Here is a 19899-nt window from a genome sequence, read left to right as displayed (position 1 = left end):
ATATAGTTCCCAACCCAACTTTCTTTAGGATCAGAACATATTCCCTGTAATTTTCATTTTCATATGGTTGATATAGTTTTTTCCACCATCTTAATTGTCAACCAACATAAGGTTGGTCATACAAGAAATAAAGGCAGAAGTGAAGTGTGTTATAAAAAACAAAATTATCATAAAAATTGTGATAATCTTGAAAACTAGTGTATTATGTGTTATTTTATATGATTTTTTTTAATTTAGACTAGCATTTAGAATATCGATTAACATATATTTGTTTAACATGTATTTAATTCACAATATGAACATTTTTGACGTGTTTGTGAATACACATAAAAAAATTTCACATTGTTAACCGAAAACATATAAAACAAACACATTGTTAAACAGATGTATGTTAACCAATACATTAAATACTATATTTAAATGAAATAAATATTGTAAAATAAAATATATATTGTAAATATAATTCATAATAATATAAAATAAAAATAGAATGAATGTTGAATGATGTGATATCCATGTGGGGAAAATTCTGATGAATAGATCTTTGCATAAATATAATATAGACAAGATGTACATGTTGTTTGATTCTTTAGTCACGGGCAATATGATTAATTAATTAAATAATTATATTTTATAATATTTACTAAATTAGGATTATTAATTTAAAAATATATAGCTACACAAAGAATTATTACTTTTATAAATATATATATATATATATATATATATAAAATTAAAAATTATATATCTACACATGGTCCTAATGCGAAATAACCCAACTCGAAACAACCCGATATCTAATCGAATTGTAAAATGTTCAAACTGTAGGTATTATGTTACTATTATTTGAACTTTATCCAACCCAATGAACCAGATATCATTTTATTTATTGGATTTAATATGATTGTTGAGTTTATATTAATATATACATCTGACAATTACACTTACCATGTACGCTCTTTATATATATATATATATATATATATTTTTTTTTTTTCAATCTATTCTCCATCTATATATAACTCATTCGTATATATGTTATGTAACTGTGAACATATATATGTAAATTGAGAAAATTAATTGAATGTGATATATACAAGAAGTATAGATAAGTTGTATCAAATTATTGATGATGAAAAAAAAATAATGAGCAAAGAAAATACATATTCAAGGTTAGAAAAATATTTTAATGTATCAAAATATCAACCAAACCAACCCGACTGACTCGATTAACCCGTACGATTTGAGTTGGATTGGTTGCATTTTGGTTTGGATTGAGTTAATATTTTTCAAACTGTAAGCATTAAGTTAGGTTGTTCAAATGTATTCAAGCCGATCAACCCAACGTATGAACGCTTTACATGGACAAAACATAAGTACTTATATGAACTAGATTATTTTTAACCAATTTTTAGTAATTAGTCAAATTAAATAATAAATTAAAAATAAAAATTCATGATGAAAATATCATAACAATCCCAAAATATTCAATAAAAAATGTATGTAATTAATAAATACTTTTTTAGTATATAACATATAAGGGTAAATTGTATTAAACAGTAAAATACTTTAACTTGATTCATATTTCGGGTAACGTACTTTTAAAACTTTTATTTTAGTACATAAGATGTAAAATTTTAAATACTTGTGTAATAAGTTGAAACATTAATCGGTTATCATGCTGATGTGGCGAGTAATGAGATGAAATTGAGTTAAATAGCAAATAATACTGAGTTTGATACCATATTACTCGTCACATCAACATGGTAAACGATTAATGCTTCAACTAGTTACCCGAATACTTAAATGTTTAATATTACATCTTAGATACTAAAATGAAAGTTTCGAGAATACGTTATTCAAAATAGGAATCGAGTTAAACTACGTTACTTTTTGATGTAATTTATCCAACATATAATTCATGTGCGTTATTTTATGATGGAATGAAAATACATTTTATAAAAAAACTAAAATTTTGATTTCTTAATCAAGATTCAATAAATGCATATGAATTAATTACACCATCAAAAGTTGCAAATTCTACAAAGAAAGCATATGAAAAGAAGTGACATGCAAAAAAAAAAAAAATCCTTTTTTTGGGAATTTTTGCTTTCATTTTCATCCCAACAAAGAAAGATTTGCAAAACCCCCCATCGCAATCCAACAAATCTCTACAAAATCTGACTCCACACATCCCTCAATTTGGTTTGCTTCCAGTGACCAAAACCCAGACTGCAAATCCACAAATATCATCACTGATTCTGGATATGGATCGTTGTTTGGATATAGATTAGTTCGATTTCTTGTAGCTTTTCGTTGGGTTCTGTAAATATGGAGCAAAAACAGCAGCAGAAGATGCATATAATGATGAGGAAGAAAATGATGGGTTTCAAAATAGCTTCGAATCGAAGCCGATTAGCATTTGGGATTCTGCTTGCATTCTTCATTGTTATGAATTTTTGGATGATTTCTCGGATCCAAGATTCGGGTCCTGTTAAAGGCCTCAAATTACGGTTCATGAAGTCGAATTCTTCCAAAATCTCAGTTCCGGTAATTGAATAGATTTCTCTGTTCATTTTTATATTTCTGTGGTGGATCTTTGATGTTTCGAGTTAAATTGTTCTAAAACCTCACTAATTTGGGCAAAATTTGGTTGCTTCGATCGAAAAATCAATTATTTTGGGTTCTATCAGTCGTTTAACTTTGGATCCTCGATCGTTTGAGCTGAAATTGAATGTTGTAATGGTGATTTCCTTCTGCATTTTGTTGTATAATTGAATAAATAACTTATTTTAGCTTGATTTTGTTCACAATTCATTCTCAGCTCTCATCCAAGTGTGTGTGTGCGCCACTGTGTTTCTAAGACAGCCCTTACATGATAGGGATATGTGAACCCCTTTGAATCCACCCTCTAAATTAGTCCTTTCAGATAGAGGGGAGGTTCCTACATATATACAGGTTTGATGGTTCTTGTCTAGCTTATGTGGGATTCCAATATGCCCCTTGAAAAGAGGCTAGACGGTGCCCCCATGAACGGAGGAAAAATAGTGTGTCGAGTCCTTAGGTGGTGCTAGACCTGAAATCTGATACCATGATAGGATATGTGGAACCCCTTTGTGTCCTCTCTCTAAATTAGCCCTTACAGATAGAGGGGAGGTTCCTACATATATACATGTTTGATGGTTCATGTCTAGCTTATGTGGGACTCCAACACACCGGAAGGCTAGATGGTGCCCCTAAGAATGGAGGCAAAATAGTTTGTCGAGTCGTGAGGTGGTGCTAGACCTGGCCCCTATGCTGTTATAGCGGTGAAAATACAAAATTGCGGTCGGGACCGATATTTGAAATAGCGGTTCATATAATATTTCTTAGAATTATATATAATTATATATAATATGTCTACATAAACATATCATTTGCAAAATAGGAAAAGTGTGCACAAACGAGCTAATCACAAGCAATAGGTTCAACATCTGAGTCAACATCATCTAATACTTTCACTTCTTCGTTTAGGCTAGCTTCCCACTCTTCCCCACCCCAGCTAGCCGTATGTCCCCCTAGTCTGCTACCCTAGTCTGGCATCTTCAAGCATTGCGTTAATTGAGAATGAAATTTTCACTAAATAGCGGTCAAAATTGTGGTAAATTGCACTGCTAATTGCGCTAGCGCAATTTTAACCGCAATTTTACCACCGATATTTTGCACAAGCCCTCTATCTGAGATATCACCGCAACAGCGGCGCAATATCACCGCAATTAACAGCATAGCCTGGCCCTGATACTATGATAGGATGGATATGTGGAACCCCTTTGAGTCCTCTCTCTAAATTCGCCCTTACAAAGACGGGAGGTTCCTACATATATATTGGTTTGATGGTTCATGTCTGGGTTATGTGGGAGTGGAACTTGAACATGCCCCTCAAGGCTCAAACAGAGGCTAAATTGTCCCCCTAAGGAAAGGTAACACATTCTTACGAAACCAAATCAAACCCAGTACATTCCATGCAGAGGGAGGGTCTTGGGGTAGGGTAATACACAAAGTTTTCCTCTACCCCAAGATGTAGAGAGGATAATTCTGTAAAGACCCCCACTTGTAAAACGAAAAATCAAAAGAAACAAGAGAACAAGATACTGTAGGAGTGTGTGCAATTTTCAACAGGCACAAAAACAGAATAGGCAGCACGGACACATGTGAGGAAAATAGGCTAAAAACAAACAAAAAAGGAACACAATGCAGTACTGACAACTACTAGTACAAGAAGAAAAGCTAAGACTGGTGCAGAATAGCAATGTCACACAAGTAGATACTATTCTAGACAGAGGGTTGGGTTCCTATGAGAATAAGAGTTATGGTGAGAACAAAACCTTCATCTACATCCAACTACCTTTATTTACCTATTTTTATCATCATAACCAAAACTTTAACAATTCATGCGTGTGAAAGTGATTAAATGTATGTAAAGAAGTTCGTGAAATGACTTAAGAGTGAAATTGAAGGTAGATGAACATAATTGAAGGTAATTGGAGATGGATGAATGTAGTTGAAACATATTAAGTTAGATTAAAAGGTCAACTCATCCAAGGGCTTAGAATTGTTCACACCATTCTCACTATATTTGTTATTCTCACACGATCCCTCGTTACTAGACAGAGAGGTAGAAAAACTAAGGGGCCGTTTACCAAATGCTTACGAGGTCACTTACCTTACTAGGTGAGCATGGCAAGGACCTAGAATCTTACCCTGTAAGAGGCATGACGATAACCGAGGTTCTTAACCTGGTAAGTGAGGGAGAAGACCCTTACCCAAATAGTGCTTATTGGGTAAGAGACACTCACAATCAATCCATTTTGATGGCCTAAAATGTTACCCGACAAGGTAAATGAGGGTTATAAGCTATAACTTTTGCCCGGTAAGCATTTGGTAAATGGCCCCTTAAGACTCCCTCGTAAGACTCTGGTATCTAAAGGACAAATCCTTGTCATCATTTAACGACTTGGGGTTTCATATCATGCACACAGTAGCCTTCTTATCTCTCTATTTGGTGTGGCGGGTGTCTTCTCACTTAACATTCCACATATCATGATAACCTTTTTTTAAAAAAAGGGGAAAAGAAAGCTATGTGAAGTATAGGGTTTACAAACTCTTATGCTCAATTTTATTTGTGCAAGTTAGTGGGTCATCAGGTCAATTCACACCACACATTCTTTTGATGAATCTCAGGAAGAACTGAGAAAGATTGGTAAAGGGAAGAAACCGCAGAAAACGGCTTATGCAAGACTGTTGTATAAAGCTGCTCATGCTTTAGCAGAGGTAAGTTTAGATAATTTTTTCAAGAAACGGTTGTCATCTTTGTTGCTTATTTTGGCTGTTTTCTGAATCAGTATAAGTCTACCGAGCCCAAAGATTTATGGTTGGAACCCTATCACGTTGTTGCTTCATCCTGGCAACCTTGTGCCGATCAACGCGTTTGGAAACCTAGTGGTGAACCTCTCTCTCTCTACACACACACACACTTCATCTGTTTCATCAAAGTTGAAACATTTTCCATTTTGGGTCCTCCCGTGAAAATTGTAACATTTCTTTCTTTTTTGACTACTATTACATACTTACCCACTGCCATCATTACAATGGGGGGAGGTTCAGTTAGGAACCTAAAATTTATTAAGAACCTGGTAACCACCCACAGAACGACACATGACATATTCATCAGGAGTATGTACGCGTTAATTCATCGTTAATGTTGTAACATATTCATCATGAATGTGTGATTCATGTTGAATATTCATCTTGAAGAGGGACCTGTGACGAGTTGTGGGTGGTTCTCGGGTTCCTAATCAATTTTGGGATCCTAATGGAACTTTCTCCGTTACAATTAATAGATTTCATTGACTTGGGTCCAGAAATTTCTCTACGTCATCATTATTTGGAAGGGTTTTTAATACATTTGACTAGTAGTTAGGCCATATTTGGCAACCAAAAGATAGCTTATTTTTTGATCTTATTGAGAAAGCTAGCTTATTTTTTGATCTTATTGAGAAAGCCTTGTTTGGCTTAGCATAAGCTAGCATTTTGAAAAGCTACTTCAAATAGCATTTTCATAATCTCCAAACACCTTTTTCCACTTCTTTTCCTTCCAATTATACCCCTTATATTTTTCCAATTAATTTTTCAACATGTTCTTTAAGTCATTCTACATTGTGACCTAGCTTATTAGCTAGTTTTCACCCAACATGACTACTTTTCACCCACAATGACTAGTTTTTCAGCCAACAACTAGCTTATTAGCTATTTTGCCAAGCATAGCCTAAAACACTTGCGTTACACTATGCGTCAAGTGCCCTCGGGCGTAGCTCAGTTGGCAAAGGGTCGGAGCAACTTTGCTCAAATACACAACAGGTTCAAGTTTGAATCATGCGGAGACGAGCTTGAACCCCTCTGCTAGCCTCAGCCGCCGAGTCAACTCTGAAATGCCTCCTCACATGTGGTTCCTAGGGGGAGGGTTCCTTCTGAGGCCAATGATCAACCTTTTGCTCAATAACTATGTGTCAAGTCCAACCTTGCATTTTTCATTGACGGAAGGAGTATCTTTTGTTACATGCATACGATGTGACTGAATTTGGTTTTTATATTGTGTTTTTTCAGAGGGAAACAATGGTTACATTATGGTTACTGCAAATGGCGGTATAAACCAGCAGCGAGTAGCTGTAAGTTATGCCTATTATTGCATTTCTTGCCACTTTCTATGATAGGTGGAGGTTCAAACGAGAACACCTTCATTTTACGAAAACCCGAGAACACTCTTTTACTATAGTAAATCGATAATACTGTGATGGTGTGGGGGCGACTTGGCCCGCGACCTAGGGTCGTGCGACAGGTCGCCCCCCTATGATTCATTATCACATGTGATTCACTGCGGTAAAAGGGTGTTCTCGCATTTTCGTAAAATGAAGGTGTTCTGTTTTGAACCCCTTCCCTTTTATGATATTTAGTTTGTAACTAGGTTTGCAAGAATGGATTTTTCCACGTTTATTGTATCACGATGTTCAACCTCACTCTTGGTTTAACAACAGGTCTGCAATATTGTTGCAGTTGCAAGATTGCTTAATGCAACCCTCGTCATTCCCAGCTTTATGTTCAGTACCGTTTGGAGAGATACGAGGTAATAACTTGTTATATACCTCTTCCTTCCCATAATAAACGTCCGTTATGAAAAAGACACGGTTTTAGAAATGTGTGATTATTACACTTTTTAATTAACTAAATGACGATTTTGCCCTTAATAATAGAGGGAGTAATGAATTTCCCCATCTCATACTTTAGGGTAGAATTGGAAAGTAGACACTTATTTTGGGCCGGAGTGAGTATTAAGGGGTTTTACTTGCAGCTTATCGAGCTTAATGATCTGGACGGCTTAATCTCTCAGCCATACAGGAGCGTTTCTTTATGGCTTAATCGTTAAGTCATTAAGCCAAAACGGGTATATGGAATAAGCCAGGACCCCTCACTTGTGCGGTTGTGCCCATTAAGCCACCTCAAACAAATTAATGCCAGAAATGCATCAGAAATGATCAAACCCTCTCTCGTTGCCTCGCTTGAACCCCTCGGTCTCTCGTCCCTCAATCAGACATACTTATCCAAACAGACAATTTAACCCATATAGGGCTTAATGAAAAAAAGGTAAACAACCGCTAAGTTTCATTTGGGGTTGAACCAGGGGGTTGTTGGGGGATTTTGGGGTGGTTTCTATATTTTGTTATTCCTACTGTTCCAATATGCTACTCGCTTTAGGTTTATTAACTTTTTGCAAAAATTATGTCGTTTTGCTAATTTAGAAGCATCTTAATTATATAAAAAAATTAATTAGCTATAATTACATAATGGGCTGGGCGCGAGTGGGCGGGCTTGTTAGAATTTTTTCTTCACTGCCCAAGCCTGCCCATTAATTTTAATAATCCCACCTAGACCTGTCCATATTTTTTAGAATGGTTGTCCAAGCCCTCTTTTCTAACGGGCCGAATGGGCTGGGTCTTAATGGGTCGTACCGCCCGTGAACAGCTCTAATGGGGAGTAAAGATTATGCACCCCTACCTTTATCATAAAATCAGCTTTTTGTAAATGCTATTGTGACGGTCAAATTTCATTATTTTATAGTCAATTCGGAGATATATATCAGGAGGACTATTTTATCGACTACCTGAAGCCCGATATCCGTATAGTGAAGGAGTTACCAAAGGAGTTACAGTCATTGGATCTTGAAGCCATTGGTAGTGTGGTGAGTAATTTATCTCACTCAAAAAGTAGTTGTCTTTAACGTGTGTTTTGCTAAAAAATATTGATTTTTTGCGTTCATTTTGAAAATGGCAGGTAACGGATGCTGACATTGGGAAAGAGGCGAAGCCCAGTTTTTATCTGAAACATATTCTTCCGCTTTTAATGAAGAATAGAGTAGTCCACTTTGTGGGGTTCGGTAATCGTTTGGCATCGGATCCGATACCCTATCACTTGCAGGTACCAATATATTAGATCCGTTGTTAAATACCTACCTATGGAGTCTTGTTTCGGTATCGTGAACTTAAATTTCAAATCTTGATTGTTCAAACGGAGATGATAGTGTGAGTATGATTATGGATGGTCTTGATTAAACGTTTCTTTGTTATTTGGGAACTTCATACAGAGACTCCGATGCAGATGTAATTTTCATGCACTTCGATTTACTCCAAAAATACAAGCGACTGCCGCTTTGCTCGTTAAGAGAATGCGTCAGAATGCAAGACACGCGGGATCATTAGATGAATACCTGGTTGGACCATTTGCCAAGAGAAAGGGAAAAATCAAAAAAGAATTCAGATACTTGGGTTTGCACCTAAGGTTTGAAATCGATATGGTGGCTCATTCTTTATGTGATTTTGGTGGCGGTGAAGAAGAAAAGAAGGAGCTCGAAGCATATCGTGAAGTTCATTTTCCTGGATTAGTGGAGCTAAAGAACACCACTAAGTATGAATGAACCGTTAGTATTCATAATGAATCAATTATTGTGTTCATTTTCGAACCAATCACACTCTAGCGCAAGCCCGGGGTCTTCATGGAAACAACTGCTCTACCCTTTGGTAGAGGACATGTGACATCCCGGCCCCAGACCACGTTTTCGAGTGGGATATACTGGGTTTGTTTGGTTTGGTTTGGTTTGGTTTATTTTGAACCGAACATGAATAGAGAATCGTGAATTATTCATGATGAATATGGTGATAGATATTCATGATATTCATCATGAATAATGAAAAATGTATGATATTCATGATGGATAATGTTCGTTAATGTTATAGGGCTATTCATCATGAATAATCCATGAAATAGTTGGTTCCGGCTTGTCAAAATATTTATGGTTCTCATTTGAACACGTCTCTGCCCTCTAAATCTCAAAGGCTATAGCCTTTAGGGTAGAGGACAAATCTGTGTACATCCCGTCTCCCGACCATGCTTTCGAGTGGGATATGCTTGGCTTGTTTGGTTTGATTTATTTTGAACCGAGAAGGAATACTTGTAGTATGTTCTCTCAAGGGGCATGTTCATATGAGAACCGTAAATATTTTGAGAACTTGAGCCAATTATTCATGAATTATTCAGGATGAATATCGTGATAGATATTCATGATATTCATCATGAATAATGGAAATGTATGATATTCATCATGAATGATGAAAAATGTATGATATCCATGATGAATAATGTTCAGTAATATTATAGGGTTATTCATCATGAATGATTCACGAAATAGTTGATTTCCAGCTTCTCAAGATATTTACGGTTCTCACATGAACCTGCCCCTACCCATCTAAAACTCTAAAGCTTCCCTTCAACGTTTTTCAGGATACCCTCGCCAGAAACACTTAAGGCGGACGGTCTATGCCCATTAATGCCCGAGGAAGCCGTGCTTATGCTTGCGGGCCTTGGTTTCAAGCGTGATACCCGAATATTTTTGGCGGGTGCACATATTTATGGAGGAAAATCAAGATTGACTGCTTTGACCTCGTTATTTCCTAATATGGTTACTAAAGAGAACTTGCTATCGTCATCTGAAATTAAACCGTTCTTGAACTTCTCATCTCAGGTATATCCCGTATTCACTTCTCTCACAAAACTACAACATTTCACTCCAAATGAGCCCTGTATATCCGACCTGGGAGGGAGGTGTAGGGGAAAACCCCCAAAAAATTAAAAAAACTAAGGAACACTCCGGTAATCATTCATCTAGACGGTATGCACATGTGCATACAAGTAATTGAAGCTGTTTTTTGGTTTTTATGCACGTGTGCATACCGGACAAATTACTTACAAATTACTTGTATGCACGTGTACATACCTTCCAGATAAACAGTTACCAGGGTGTTCTTAATTTTTTATTTTTTTTGCGATTTTCCCCCTGACCCTCCGACATGGAGGTGGGGTCTGGGGACCGGGGGCGGGATGCATACAGACCTGTCCTCTGCTCCGATGAGTAGAGCGACTATTTTTGTGAATATACTCTTTTTGCCCGGATTAGAAGTAATTCAAAGCAGCTGTATGGGTCTCTGATTCTATATACTCTTTGCAGCTAGCGGCACTAGACTTCATAGCCTGTACAGCAGCCGATGTTTTCGCCATGACCGACTCCGGAAGTCAACTATCGTCTTTAGTATCCGGTTACCGAGTGTACTACGGTGGCGGGAAAATGCCGACAATTCGACCAAATAAACGCAGACTCGCAGACATATTCATGAAGAACAACACAATCGAGTGGAAAGTTTTCGAGACCCGAATCAGAAAAGCCGTGAGACAAAACAAACGGATCTTTGCACGGCCCGTAGGAAGGAGTGTATATAGATACCCTCGTTGCAGCGAATGTATGTGCAATACGCAAGAAGCTACTTTACCTTTTCGTCCTCGATAGTTTCTGGTAATTGTCGTTTTTTCACTACTCTCTCATTCGTTTATTACATTAATCTTTCGCCATATGTATGTTATATGATCAGATAGGTTCTAATCAACGAGATACGATGAATGTAAAAGTAATAGCTTTTGTGATAATATATATAAAAAGATAACGCATTTATTGATTTTTAACTCGTACGATTATGACAAGGAGACGGGTAATATAGAGAGCGGTATCCTTACGATGTGTTTCAAACTTCCTGTTAATACAATCTCACCATAGCTAAACGTATCTTGTACTTGTGTAACGTTAAGTTTCACTTCCACATCTTGGGTACCATCCGGACCAATGGTGAACCATGGCGGGTGTAATTCGACCGCCACTCCATTAGGCGGCACCACCGCACACACATACGTCTCCACCTTTCCAGCGACATTCTTGAAAGACCTTCTTACCAACTGCGATCCCGCGAGTGCCGAAATGGTTAGCGAAGGGATGTTTAGGTCTGATGGTGCATGGAACGAGTTGGTGCATGGTTCACCGATTGCGGTCTTGATGATCTCCGGATCAGTGTTCGGCAATGAGCACAAGAAACTCATGTAGTCTTCAAAACCTGTCCCATAATTAGGTTAGTACAAGAATCCGTTGTATTCCTTGAGGAAGAAGACAAGTCTGCATACATCTCATCCCCAGACTCTACTTTCGAGTAAGATATACGATCTAGAATTTGTAAGATCACCTGACGTAAGAACGAGGCCAGGATCGATGGCTTGGGAGGGATTAACTAGACCCGCACCATGATCGAAAGGCGTAGAACGGATCAATCTGTAGAGTTCGGATCCTTGAGCCATTAATGGTTCCCCATGGTTGTCATGGGTGGTTGCAGTGGTTGCCAATGCAGAAGCAATCATCGATGGTGACCATGAAGGATTCCGTTGCTTGATCAATGCAGCTACCCCGGCAATATGAGGCGTCGCCATACTTGTACCCGAAACCAATCCAAAGTTCGAACCTGAAAACTTCTAAACTTTAGCATCATATAGAGAGATGGGAGGCGCGCACACACACACATATGTATATCTACATATGTGTATATATATATATATAGAGAGAGAGAGAGAGAGAGAGAGGGAAGGAGGGAGGTTCACGGGAAAACCCCAAAAAGATGAAATACTAAGGAACACCTTGGTAACTGTTCATTCGGATAAAATGCACATGTGCATAAAAGTAATTGAAGCTGTTCTTTTTGGTTTTTATATGTGCATACCGACCAAATGATGAACAGTTACCAGAGTGTTCCTCATTGACCCTATATATATATGTATGTATATATATATATATATATGTATGTATGTATAGGTTTGATGGCCACTCAGTGTTTACGCGGTGTGGGACTCGAACAACTCTTACCTTTCAAAATGGGATCTTGGACACTCATGGGACTCCAAGCAGCCCAAATCTGGTGGCCAGGAGCTAAAATGTCAGGCTTCAGCAAATCTGTCGGGTTTCTTTTGACATCGATGAAGTTTGGTCCTCTCGATGAAAATCTGCTAACCACCGGAGATTTCTCATTGTAGGTAGCAATTCTTCCTTCTCGTATTGCTGCTCGCCCATGGTACGCCATTACAACTCCTTTATCGTTTCTTTCCGTTTGTTTCTCGTAGTAGTCTAATATAATCTGCAAAAACATGATAATTTTAAGTCATTTCAGCCACTTGCAGTTGATATATATACATATATAGGTGAAAGATCATGTGAGAAAAAGAGTCAAGGTGAGAAGCGTAAGAAGAGATCTAAATCCTTGATCACTTTTAATCTCATGCCCACCCATGAATTGTGCTTTGGAAATGAATTGATCCGGTGCATCTCGGGGCACCTTCTTAGTGTTGACATTCTATTAGGACTGATCCAAGGGCGGAGATCTCTCTTTCTACGTTTCTCACCATAACTTCCCTTCTCACCAGAACCCAGCCCTATATATATGCATATATATAGATTGAGGTTCATAGGAAAACTCCCAAAAATGAAAAACCGAGGAACACCCTCATAAATGTTCATCTGTACTGTATGTACAATGCATACAAGTAACTGAAGATGTTTCCTAGTTTCTATGCATGTCTTGGATAAATTACTTATATATATATATATATATATATATATATATATATTATCCAAAACCGAATGGAATTAGTAAATCCCAATCAAAAGTAGGATCGGGATGTGTGAGATCTACATAGACCTATACCACAAAGAGTAAAATTATTGTTTCCATGAAGACCCCGAACTTGTGTAAGAGTGTGAGCAGGAATCATCATCACATATATATATATATATGTGTGTGTGTGTGTGTGTGTATAGAGAGAGAGATTCAGACCTGTGTATCACTAGCTTTCAGGATCATTATTCCAGGAATAGAGAACGGATAAGGCTCGGCTATGAAATCGCCATAAGTAGGATTAGCAACGAACACGAAACCCATGAACCCTAGGATCCTAGCCGTGTTGATTATGGTCTTTAGATTTGAAGACCCGTTAAGAAACCCTGCGGAAAACGTGCATATAACAACACTTCCTTGCACGATTACAGGGTCTAGTGCCTCTGGATGTTGACATTCATCTATGAAATCCGGAGTCCTCGGAAAATCTCCGTGTGCCAAGATCGCATCTTTTGCTAAAACCAACTTATATTGTAGTAACCCTTCTCCAAAGCTCGGTCCTGTTGATGGCAAGAGTGTGCCACTTGGGTTATTGTACATTTTTTTGAGTCCCAGAAATCTCAAGGCGAGGGTTTCATGGAAACAACTGCTTTACTTTTCGAGATAGAGATCAGGTATGCGTACATCTTACCCTCAATACCTCGCCTCCAGGGATATACCTGGCTCGTTTGATTTAGTTGGTTAGGGTACCCAAATTTGGAACCTAACGAAACGAATCCAGTATATCCCACTCGAAAGTAGAGTCTAGGTCTTGGAATTAGGCAGTAAACCCAAACAAACAAACTCAGTATATCCCATCCGAAAGTAGAGTCTGGGGCAGGATGTACGTAGCCTTTACCTCTGTCTCAAGAACGAGAAATAGAAATAGATACTACAAGAAAATTGGCTTTATAGGATGTCTAAAATGTCTAAGCATTTTAATAGAACTTAAGTTTAAAGGACCAAACGATAAAACGTTTTATCTAAAAACGTTACAATAGGTTTATAGGACTCTTTTGAGAGTTTTAACAACCTTTTTTGGATGCTTATAAAATAAAGTGTTGTATTAGCTATTTTATAGAAGATATTTGAGAAAAATCCTATAAACCTTTTTTTTATAGGATAGTTGTGTTTATAAGACACTTTTCAAATAGTGTCATATAAAATAGTTAATACAACACTTTATTTTAAAAACGTCCTAAAAACTTGTTAAAACGCCTAAAAGCGTCCTATAAACCTATTGTAACACTTCTAGATAAGACGCTTTTTGGTTTGGTCCTATAAACTTAAGTCCTATAAAGTATTTTATTATGACACTTGCACATTTTAAGTGTCCCATAAAACCAATTTTGTTGAAGTGAGAATTAGAAAGTGAGAGTACCTGATAATCCAATTCCACCGATTCTCATGCCATTTCCAAGAACGAGCGAACTAGGGTAGGCTCTGTCGGTGTCGCAAGCAGCCACCCCGACAGCCCACGGACCGTACGAAACAGTTGTGTATGGGCCTGGACCATGGTTCCCAACGGCTTGAGCCACAACAACTCCAGCCTTGCGCGCAAACAACATAAATATGTCAAACATGCTTAAGACGGTTAGTCTATTCTGTGGTGGTTCATCTGGGCCGATGGAGAGCGTTAAGATATCAACTCCATCCTTCGTCGCCTGCACCATTGCCAGTTTCTTTATATTCAAGTGAGATATACTGGGTTCATTTGGTTTATTATCATATTCTTTGTGAGCACAAGCAGATGTAGGGGGAGGGGGTCCTTTGATTTAATGACCTTCTACCAAATTCTTTAAAATCCATGACCTTTTGACAAGTTTGAGAATGTCACTCCCATACACAAGAATGTCTAAAAACCTGTCAGAAGGTCATGGATTTAAAAAAACACCGTCAAAGGAGCAAACTGTTTTGAACCAAGGGCAGACTGTATAACATCATAGGCAGGTCTGACGAATGTCATTGAGCTAAAAGAAAGTTTTAGAACATCATATTCCTATTTGAAAGCTCATTGGTGCATTTGGTACAGTGGATAGGACAGAATAATTCCAAATTTGACAAGACTTTTATGTGGAACAGAGTGAAACAAAGTGAAACAGACGTGTTACACCCCCACCCCATAAAACGAGCTAGAACAAGGTGGAACAGACTTATGTTTTACCAATATAACCTCAAAATAAAATCTAATTCTCTTCTAAAACATCAAATAAGCCTTCTTTTCATTTTATTCATTCTTTAAATTTTATTTATGGGTAAAATGGTCATTTTATCTGTTTTGTCCTGTCTAGTTCTGCCTTGAACTTGAACAACTGTTCTGTCCTGTTATGTTTTGTCCAATCCTATCATGTTCTATTTTATCTTGTTTGAATACCAAATGCACCCTTAAGTTCATTTATCAAAATGACCCTTTTCACCTGATCAATTGCTGCAAGAACATCTGTTGCAGTTCCTCCACTTGGATATATAGCTTTGTAAACAGCAATTCTGTATAAAATGATCTTAATACAATCAGCAAGAAGTCAAATGTATAACGAGAATAGCAGAAGCTACGAAATTCGACTCGTTACCGTGCACGTGGCGCCATCCCGCTGGCTCGTCCATAGTAGAAACCATTGACAACCACCGGAACTCCGTGGTTTCCGGCAGCCGTTGATGCTACGTGACTGAAAACAACCGTTTTTAGGGTCGGTTAAGTTGCGAAAAGTTGGAATTGCTAAGAACCAACCCAAACCGAACATTGTGCACGTTCCTTGCATCGTGGCTTGGTTTGCCTGCACGTCATACAGACGTAGCTAGGGCTTTATAACTAAATGACTTTATGTGAAGGTCATTTTTATAAAGGGCAAATTGCATAAAAAAATAACGTATTTTAACTTGATTCCTATTTTAGGTAACGTACTTTCAAAACTTCCATCTTGGTGTCTATGATGTAAAAGTTTTAAACATTTAAGTACCTGAGAAACAGGTTGAAACATTAACCAGTTACCATCCTGATGTGGCGGGTGATGTGGTATCCAACTCGGTATTTTTTGTTATTCAACCCAATTTCATCCCATCACTCGTCACATCAGCATGGTAACCGATTAATGCTTCAACGACTTACCCCGGTACTTAAATGCCTAAAATTTTACATCTTAGGTACTAAAATGAAAGTTCTAAAAGTACGTTACCCAAAACAGGAATCAAGTTAAAATACGTTATTTTTTCATGCAATTTGTCCTTTTATAAACTAACGCTTATTGTATTTTCTAAGTATTTAGAGGGTGTTTTAATAGCATCTTCAATTTTTTCCAAAATAGAGAACGAAATCTCAAAATCGCCAAGAAAATGCATTCAACCTTTTGTTTTTCTATTCTAGAGATTCCAACATTAACCACAATGGTGGTGCCTGATTGGTTTGAGCTTGGCTCCAAAGGTCAAAAGTACCAAGAGGTCCCAGGTTCAAATCCAAGGAGGAATAAAAATCCCCTTGTGGACACGGATGTTCAAATGCGGTGACTCCGGACTATCTGCAAAGCAGGTGGTCGTCCTGGGATTAGTCGGCTCGCATGGTGGGTTGGATATCCAGGTTAATAAAAAAAACATTAATTGTATTATTAAAATATCCAATAAATATAAAATCCTTACAACTTTTTTTTTAATAAAATATTAGAATTTTGTTTTCTGCTCTCCATAAGAAAAAAAAGAAAAAAAACCAAAGGATCTTTGTTCTAGCAGTATATGAGTCTTTAGCCTCTTATGAGGTTAAGGGTTTAAACCTCACCAACTATGAAGAGGGTGTGTGAGTTTATTTACCTGCCATGTCCAACTGCATCAAAAGGAGACAAGATATCTATTGAGGCATTAATAAATCCCCTTGCTTGTGCACCAGCTGCAAAAAACCTTGCTGAAACTATCTTCCCATTGCATGAACTCTTGGGAAAATGAGGCCCCTCATCACAAACCCTGAGAAACCGAGTTCGATTGCTCGGGTACCGATCCCTCGGATCGTACGCGAAGCTCGGGTGGAACGGATTGATACCCGAGTCAACAAAACCGATCACGATCCCTTCTCCGACGTTGCTACCGCCTCCTTCCGTCGTCCAAACTCCTTCGGGTAACCCTAAAAATTTAGGGGTATAAGTTGTCATCATTTTAGCTCCTCTATCTTTCTCCACAAGTCTCACTCCAGGTGCATTTTTTAACTTGTTGGCCTGTATGTGAAAAGACAGAAAAGGGTATCGAAGATTAGGGATTACGCGATGTGAAATGACCAAAAAGGACATAAGAAAAAGGACCTGAGTAGGGGTAGTATGGACAGAAAAGCCATTGACAATGTGGCTGAAGGTATAAAGCTTGTTGTAAGCTCCTTCTTCTAAAGTGCTTTGTAGAAGTTGATCATGGGATGCTTCCAAGTGCTTTGCATGAGCCTTCAACACTTCACTAATCCCAAAAAAGTGTTCATAAATTCATTACAGAAAGTTATAAATGCGGAAATTCGTCAAAATAACTGATCTTTTCAATCAGGTTCGTTTTTTAGTTATTTTCGAAACCGGATTCTTATTTAAGCTAGAGTTCACGCAAATGTCTTATGCATTTGCGTAAGGTTTGAGTTTACGCAAATGCGTAAGCTAAAATGGGAATTCAATTGAGAATAAAGGCTAAAAGTGAATTTGGTTGAAGAGATCGACTATTTTGGTCAATTTCCCCTTATAAATCGATAACAAATTTATGACTATATATTGAATTTTAATAGCATTTCAACATATTCATACTATATTATAAAACATTTGACAAAAACTTTTAAAAACCATTTTTTATGCATAAAGTATTGTATATTGATGCATATTACTTAAAATTCAATATTACAAGTAAATTATGCATAAGTACAACTTATTAAAGCTTCATGTTTGAATTCGTAATAATAACTGCGGATAAACATAATCAAATAGAGAATRAACATCTCATTTTAAAATATAAAACATCTAAAATATAATTAGTATAATTATCGAGTTCTAACAAAATAATTAATTATTATCTTTATAAGAAAATTATGTTATTAATCATATACAAATTACTTCGTTATTGAACATAAATTAAATTATAATAAAAAATTGAATTAAAAAGTTACACAAAAAACATGAATTTTAAATAGTTAATTTGATACTAATATCGATATATTTTTGTCAAATTTGATATCTTCAAATTTATATTATTCAAAAATAAAAACATCATCGTTTTTTCAAAATCACATAAGACCATATTATAACATCGACTGAAATAAATAATAAAATGAAATATTAAAATCAAGATAATCTCGCTGCATTGCGCGAGTACACTTCTAGAATGGAGATTTTGATGATTTTATATAGTTTTTTGATGTAACAAATTCTCCAAAACGAAAAAAATAGGAGAGAGAAAGATTCTCCAAATTTGGAGAAATATTCAAAAATGATTAATTAGGAGAAAAATGATTTTTTTTTATTTTTTCTATCCACAAGAATATTTGAAATTACCAAAGGGTCTTTGGCCTACAGGTATCGTAGTTTTTGGCCTTCTAAAAGGTTAGCGGTTTCAAACCTCAAAAAATATGAGATGGGTGATAAGTTTATTTGTTGCATTTGTCGTATATAAATATTATATACTTAAAAAAAAGAATATTTAAAAATTAAATTAAATGCGTAGGAGAGATATAAATAATTTTCAGTTATTTGTAATGAATATTTTAATAATAAAATTATTATTTTTAATCTCCAAAACGAAGAAACTTTCAGTATTTAATGCAATTTTTTAAGGAAATTTTGAATTTTAATTCTTTATGTTGAAGAAATTTTAAAACTTGGGACCTGTTCCAGTTGCAAGAGGTACGGGCCCGGTTACTAAAAACCTTACAGATTACGAACGTTATGATTTTTTTAAAGCCGAACCGATTAGGACCTCGTTTCAAGGCCCGGTCCGAGAACAGTTTACCGGTTTCTTGTCTTATTCCCCAAACAATTGTATGACAATTTTTTTGGACCATTTTGCTCCTTTTCTTGAGTATAAAATTTATAAGTTTTTACACAAAAAAAGAAATAAAAAAACAGATATTGTTATAGGATAAGTGTGTCATCGTCTAAATGATATGATGATAGAGATAAATATATCAGAGTTAGATTAAACGTGGAATATCTCGTAGTTATCTACTTGTAACTCATCCCTATAAAAATGCTTATGATTAATGAGAATTACATATTACATATTCCTGCTCTCTATTCTATTATTGTTCTTTTCCAGTTATTCTATAACAGATATCGGTTATTCAGAAACATTACGAGTAAAAACATATATGACTCACTTGTTGGGATCAACCTTTTTGCGGGATTGAAGAGAAACCAAACTATCTTGAAAAAACGCAACGGGTGGATCACCCTCCACCAATACCAGATATATATCTCGTTCTTCTCCGACGCAAACAGTACAGAACAAGAAGAGAAAAACAAGTTGAAATCGTGACGAAACCATCATTGTTAACATAATTAGGAGAGATGGTTTCAATCTATATATTGGTGGTGATGATATATATATATATATATATATATATATAATAACATTTTTAATGTGAAAAAGGTTGTTAATCAGCTGGCTTTTCTTTGTGTAACCGTCGTATTTTTGGTGCTTTTGTTCTTTTGTGATGATTAAAAACGTGTTATATATATGTTCATGTTTCTTGTGAAGGGGAAAATTATTTAAGTGGTAATTAAATTTTAATGATTTTTTAAATATATATATATATATATATATATATATATATATATATATATATATATATATA

At 36.3% G+C, this 19899-nt stretch overlaps 2 protein-coding genes across 2 annotated transcripts; one reads left to right on the top strand and one right to left on the bottom strand.

Moving 5' to 3' along the window:
* Positions 1-2149: 2149 nt before the first annotated feature.
* LOC112515180 (O-fucosyltransferase 15) lies at positions 2150-11093 on the top strand. Its single transcript, XM_025121857.1, has 10 exons — positions 2150-2550; positions 5221-5310; positions 5382-5481; positions 6643-6704; positions 7071-7159; positions 8152-8272; positions 8365-8508; positions 8675-8994; positions 9868-10108; positions 10592-11093. The coding sequence occupies exons 1-10, from the start codon at positions 2332-2334 to the stop codon at positions 10925-10927; spliced, it is 1722 nt and encodes a 573-aa protein (XP_024977625.1). The 5' UTR covers positions 2150-2331; the 3' UTR covers positions 10928-11093.
* Positions 11094-11109: 16 nt separating this feature from the next.
* On the bottom strand, positions 11110-19601 carry LOC112515171 (subtilisin-like protease SBT2.4). The gene is made up of 11 exons (XM_025121849.1): positions 19466-19601; positions 19272-19284; positions 17384-17528; positions 16902-17299; positions 15674-15769; positions 15521-15590; positions 14485-14767; positions 13284-13624; positions 12320-12587; positions 11649-11921; positions 11110-11522 (listed from the first exon to the last, which is right to left on the bottom strand). The coding sequence occupies exons 1-11, from the start codon at positions 19599-19601 to the stop codon at positions 11110-11112; spliced, it is 2436 nt and encodes an 811-aa protein (XP_024977617.1).
* Between the last annotated feature and the right edge of the window lie 298 nt (positions 19602-19899).

Source organism: Cynara cardunculus, assembly GCF_001531365.2.
Source record: "Cynara cardunculus var. scolymus isolate 2C chromosome LG 1, CcrdV1, whole genome shotgun sequence".
NCBI lineage: Eukaryota > Viridiplantae > Streptophyta > Magnoliopsida > Asterales > Asteraceae > Cynara > Cynara cardunculus.
The sequence above is the reverse complement of the archived record's forward strand: the minus strand, read 5'-3'. Positions and strand labels throughout refer to the sequence as shown.

Excerpts from the sequence above, each read along its gene's own strand:
- LOC112515180 (XM_025121857.1), top strand. The coding sequence starts at position 2,332 with ATGGAGCAAAAACAGCAGCAGAAGATGCATATAATGATGAGGAAGAAA. Across the intron at positions 5,311-5,381 it reads CTGCTCATGCTTTAGCAGAG|TATAAGTCTACCGAGCCCAA; the intron begins GTAAGTTTAGAT and ends TTTCTGAATCAG. Across the intron at positions 8,273-8,364 it reads TTGAAGCCATTGGTAGTGTG|GTAACGGATGCTGACATTGG; the intron begins GTGAGTAATTTA and ends TGAAAATGGCAG.
- LOC112515171 (XM_025121849.1), bottom strand. The coding sequence starts at position 19,601 with ATGTTAACAATGATGGTTTCGTCACGATTTCAACTTGTTTTTCTCTTC. Across the intron at positions 14,768-15,520 it reads TTCTTGCAGCAATTGATCAG|GCGACGAAGGATGGAGTTGA; the intron begins GTGAAAAGGGTC and ends GCAATGGTGCAG. Across the intron at positions 11,523-11,648 it reads TGGCCTCGTTCTTACGTCAG|GTTTTGAAGACTACATGAGT; the intron begins GTGATCTTACAA and ends ATTATGGGACAG.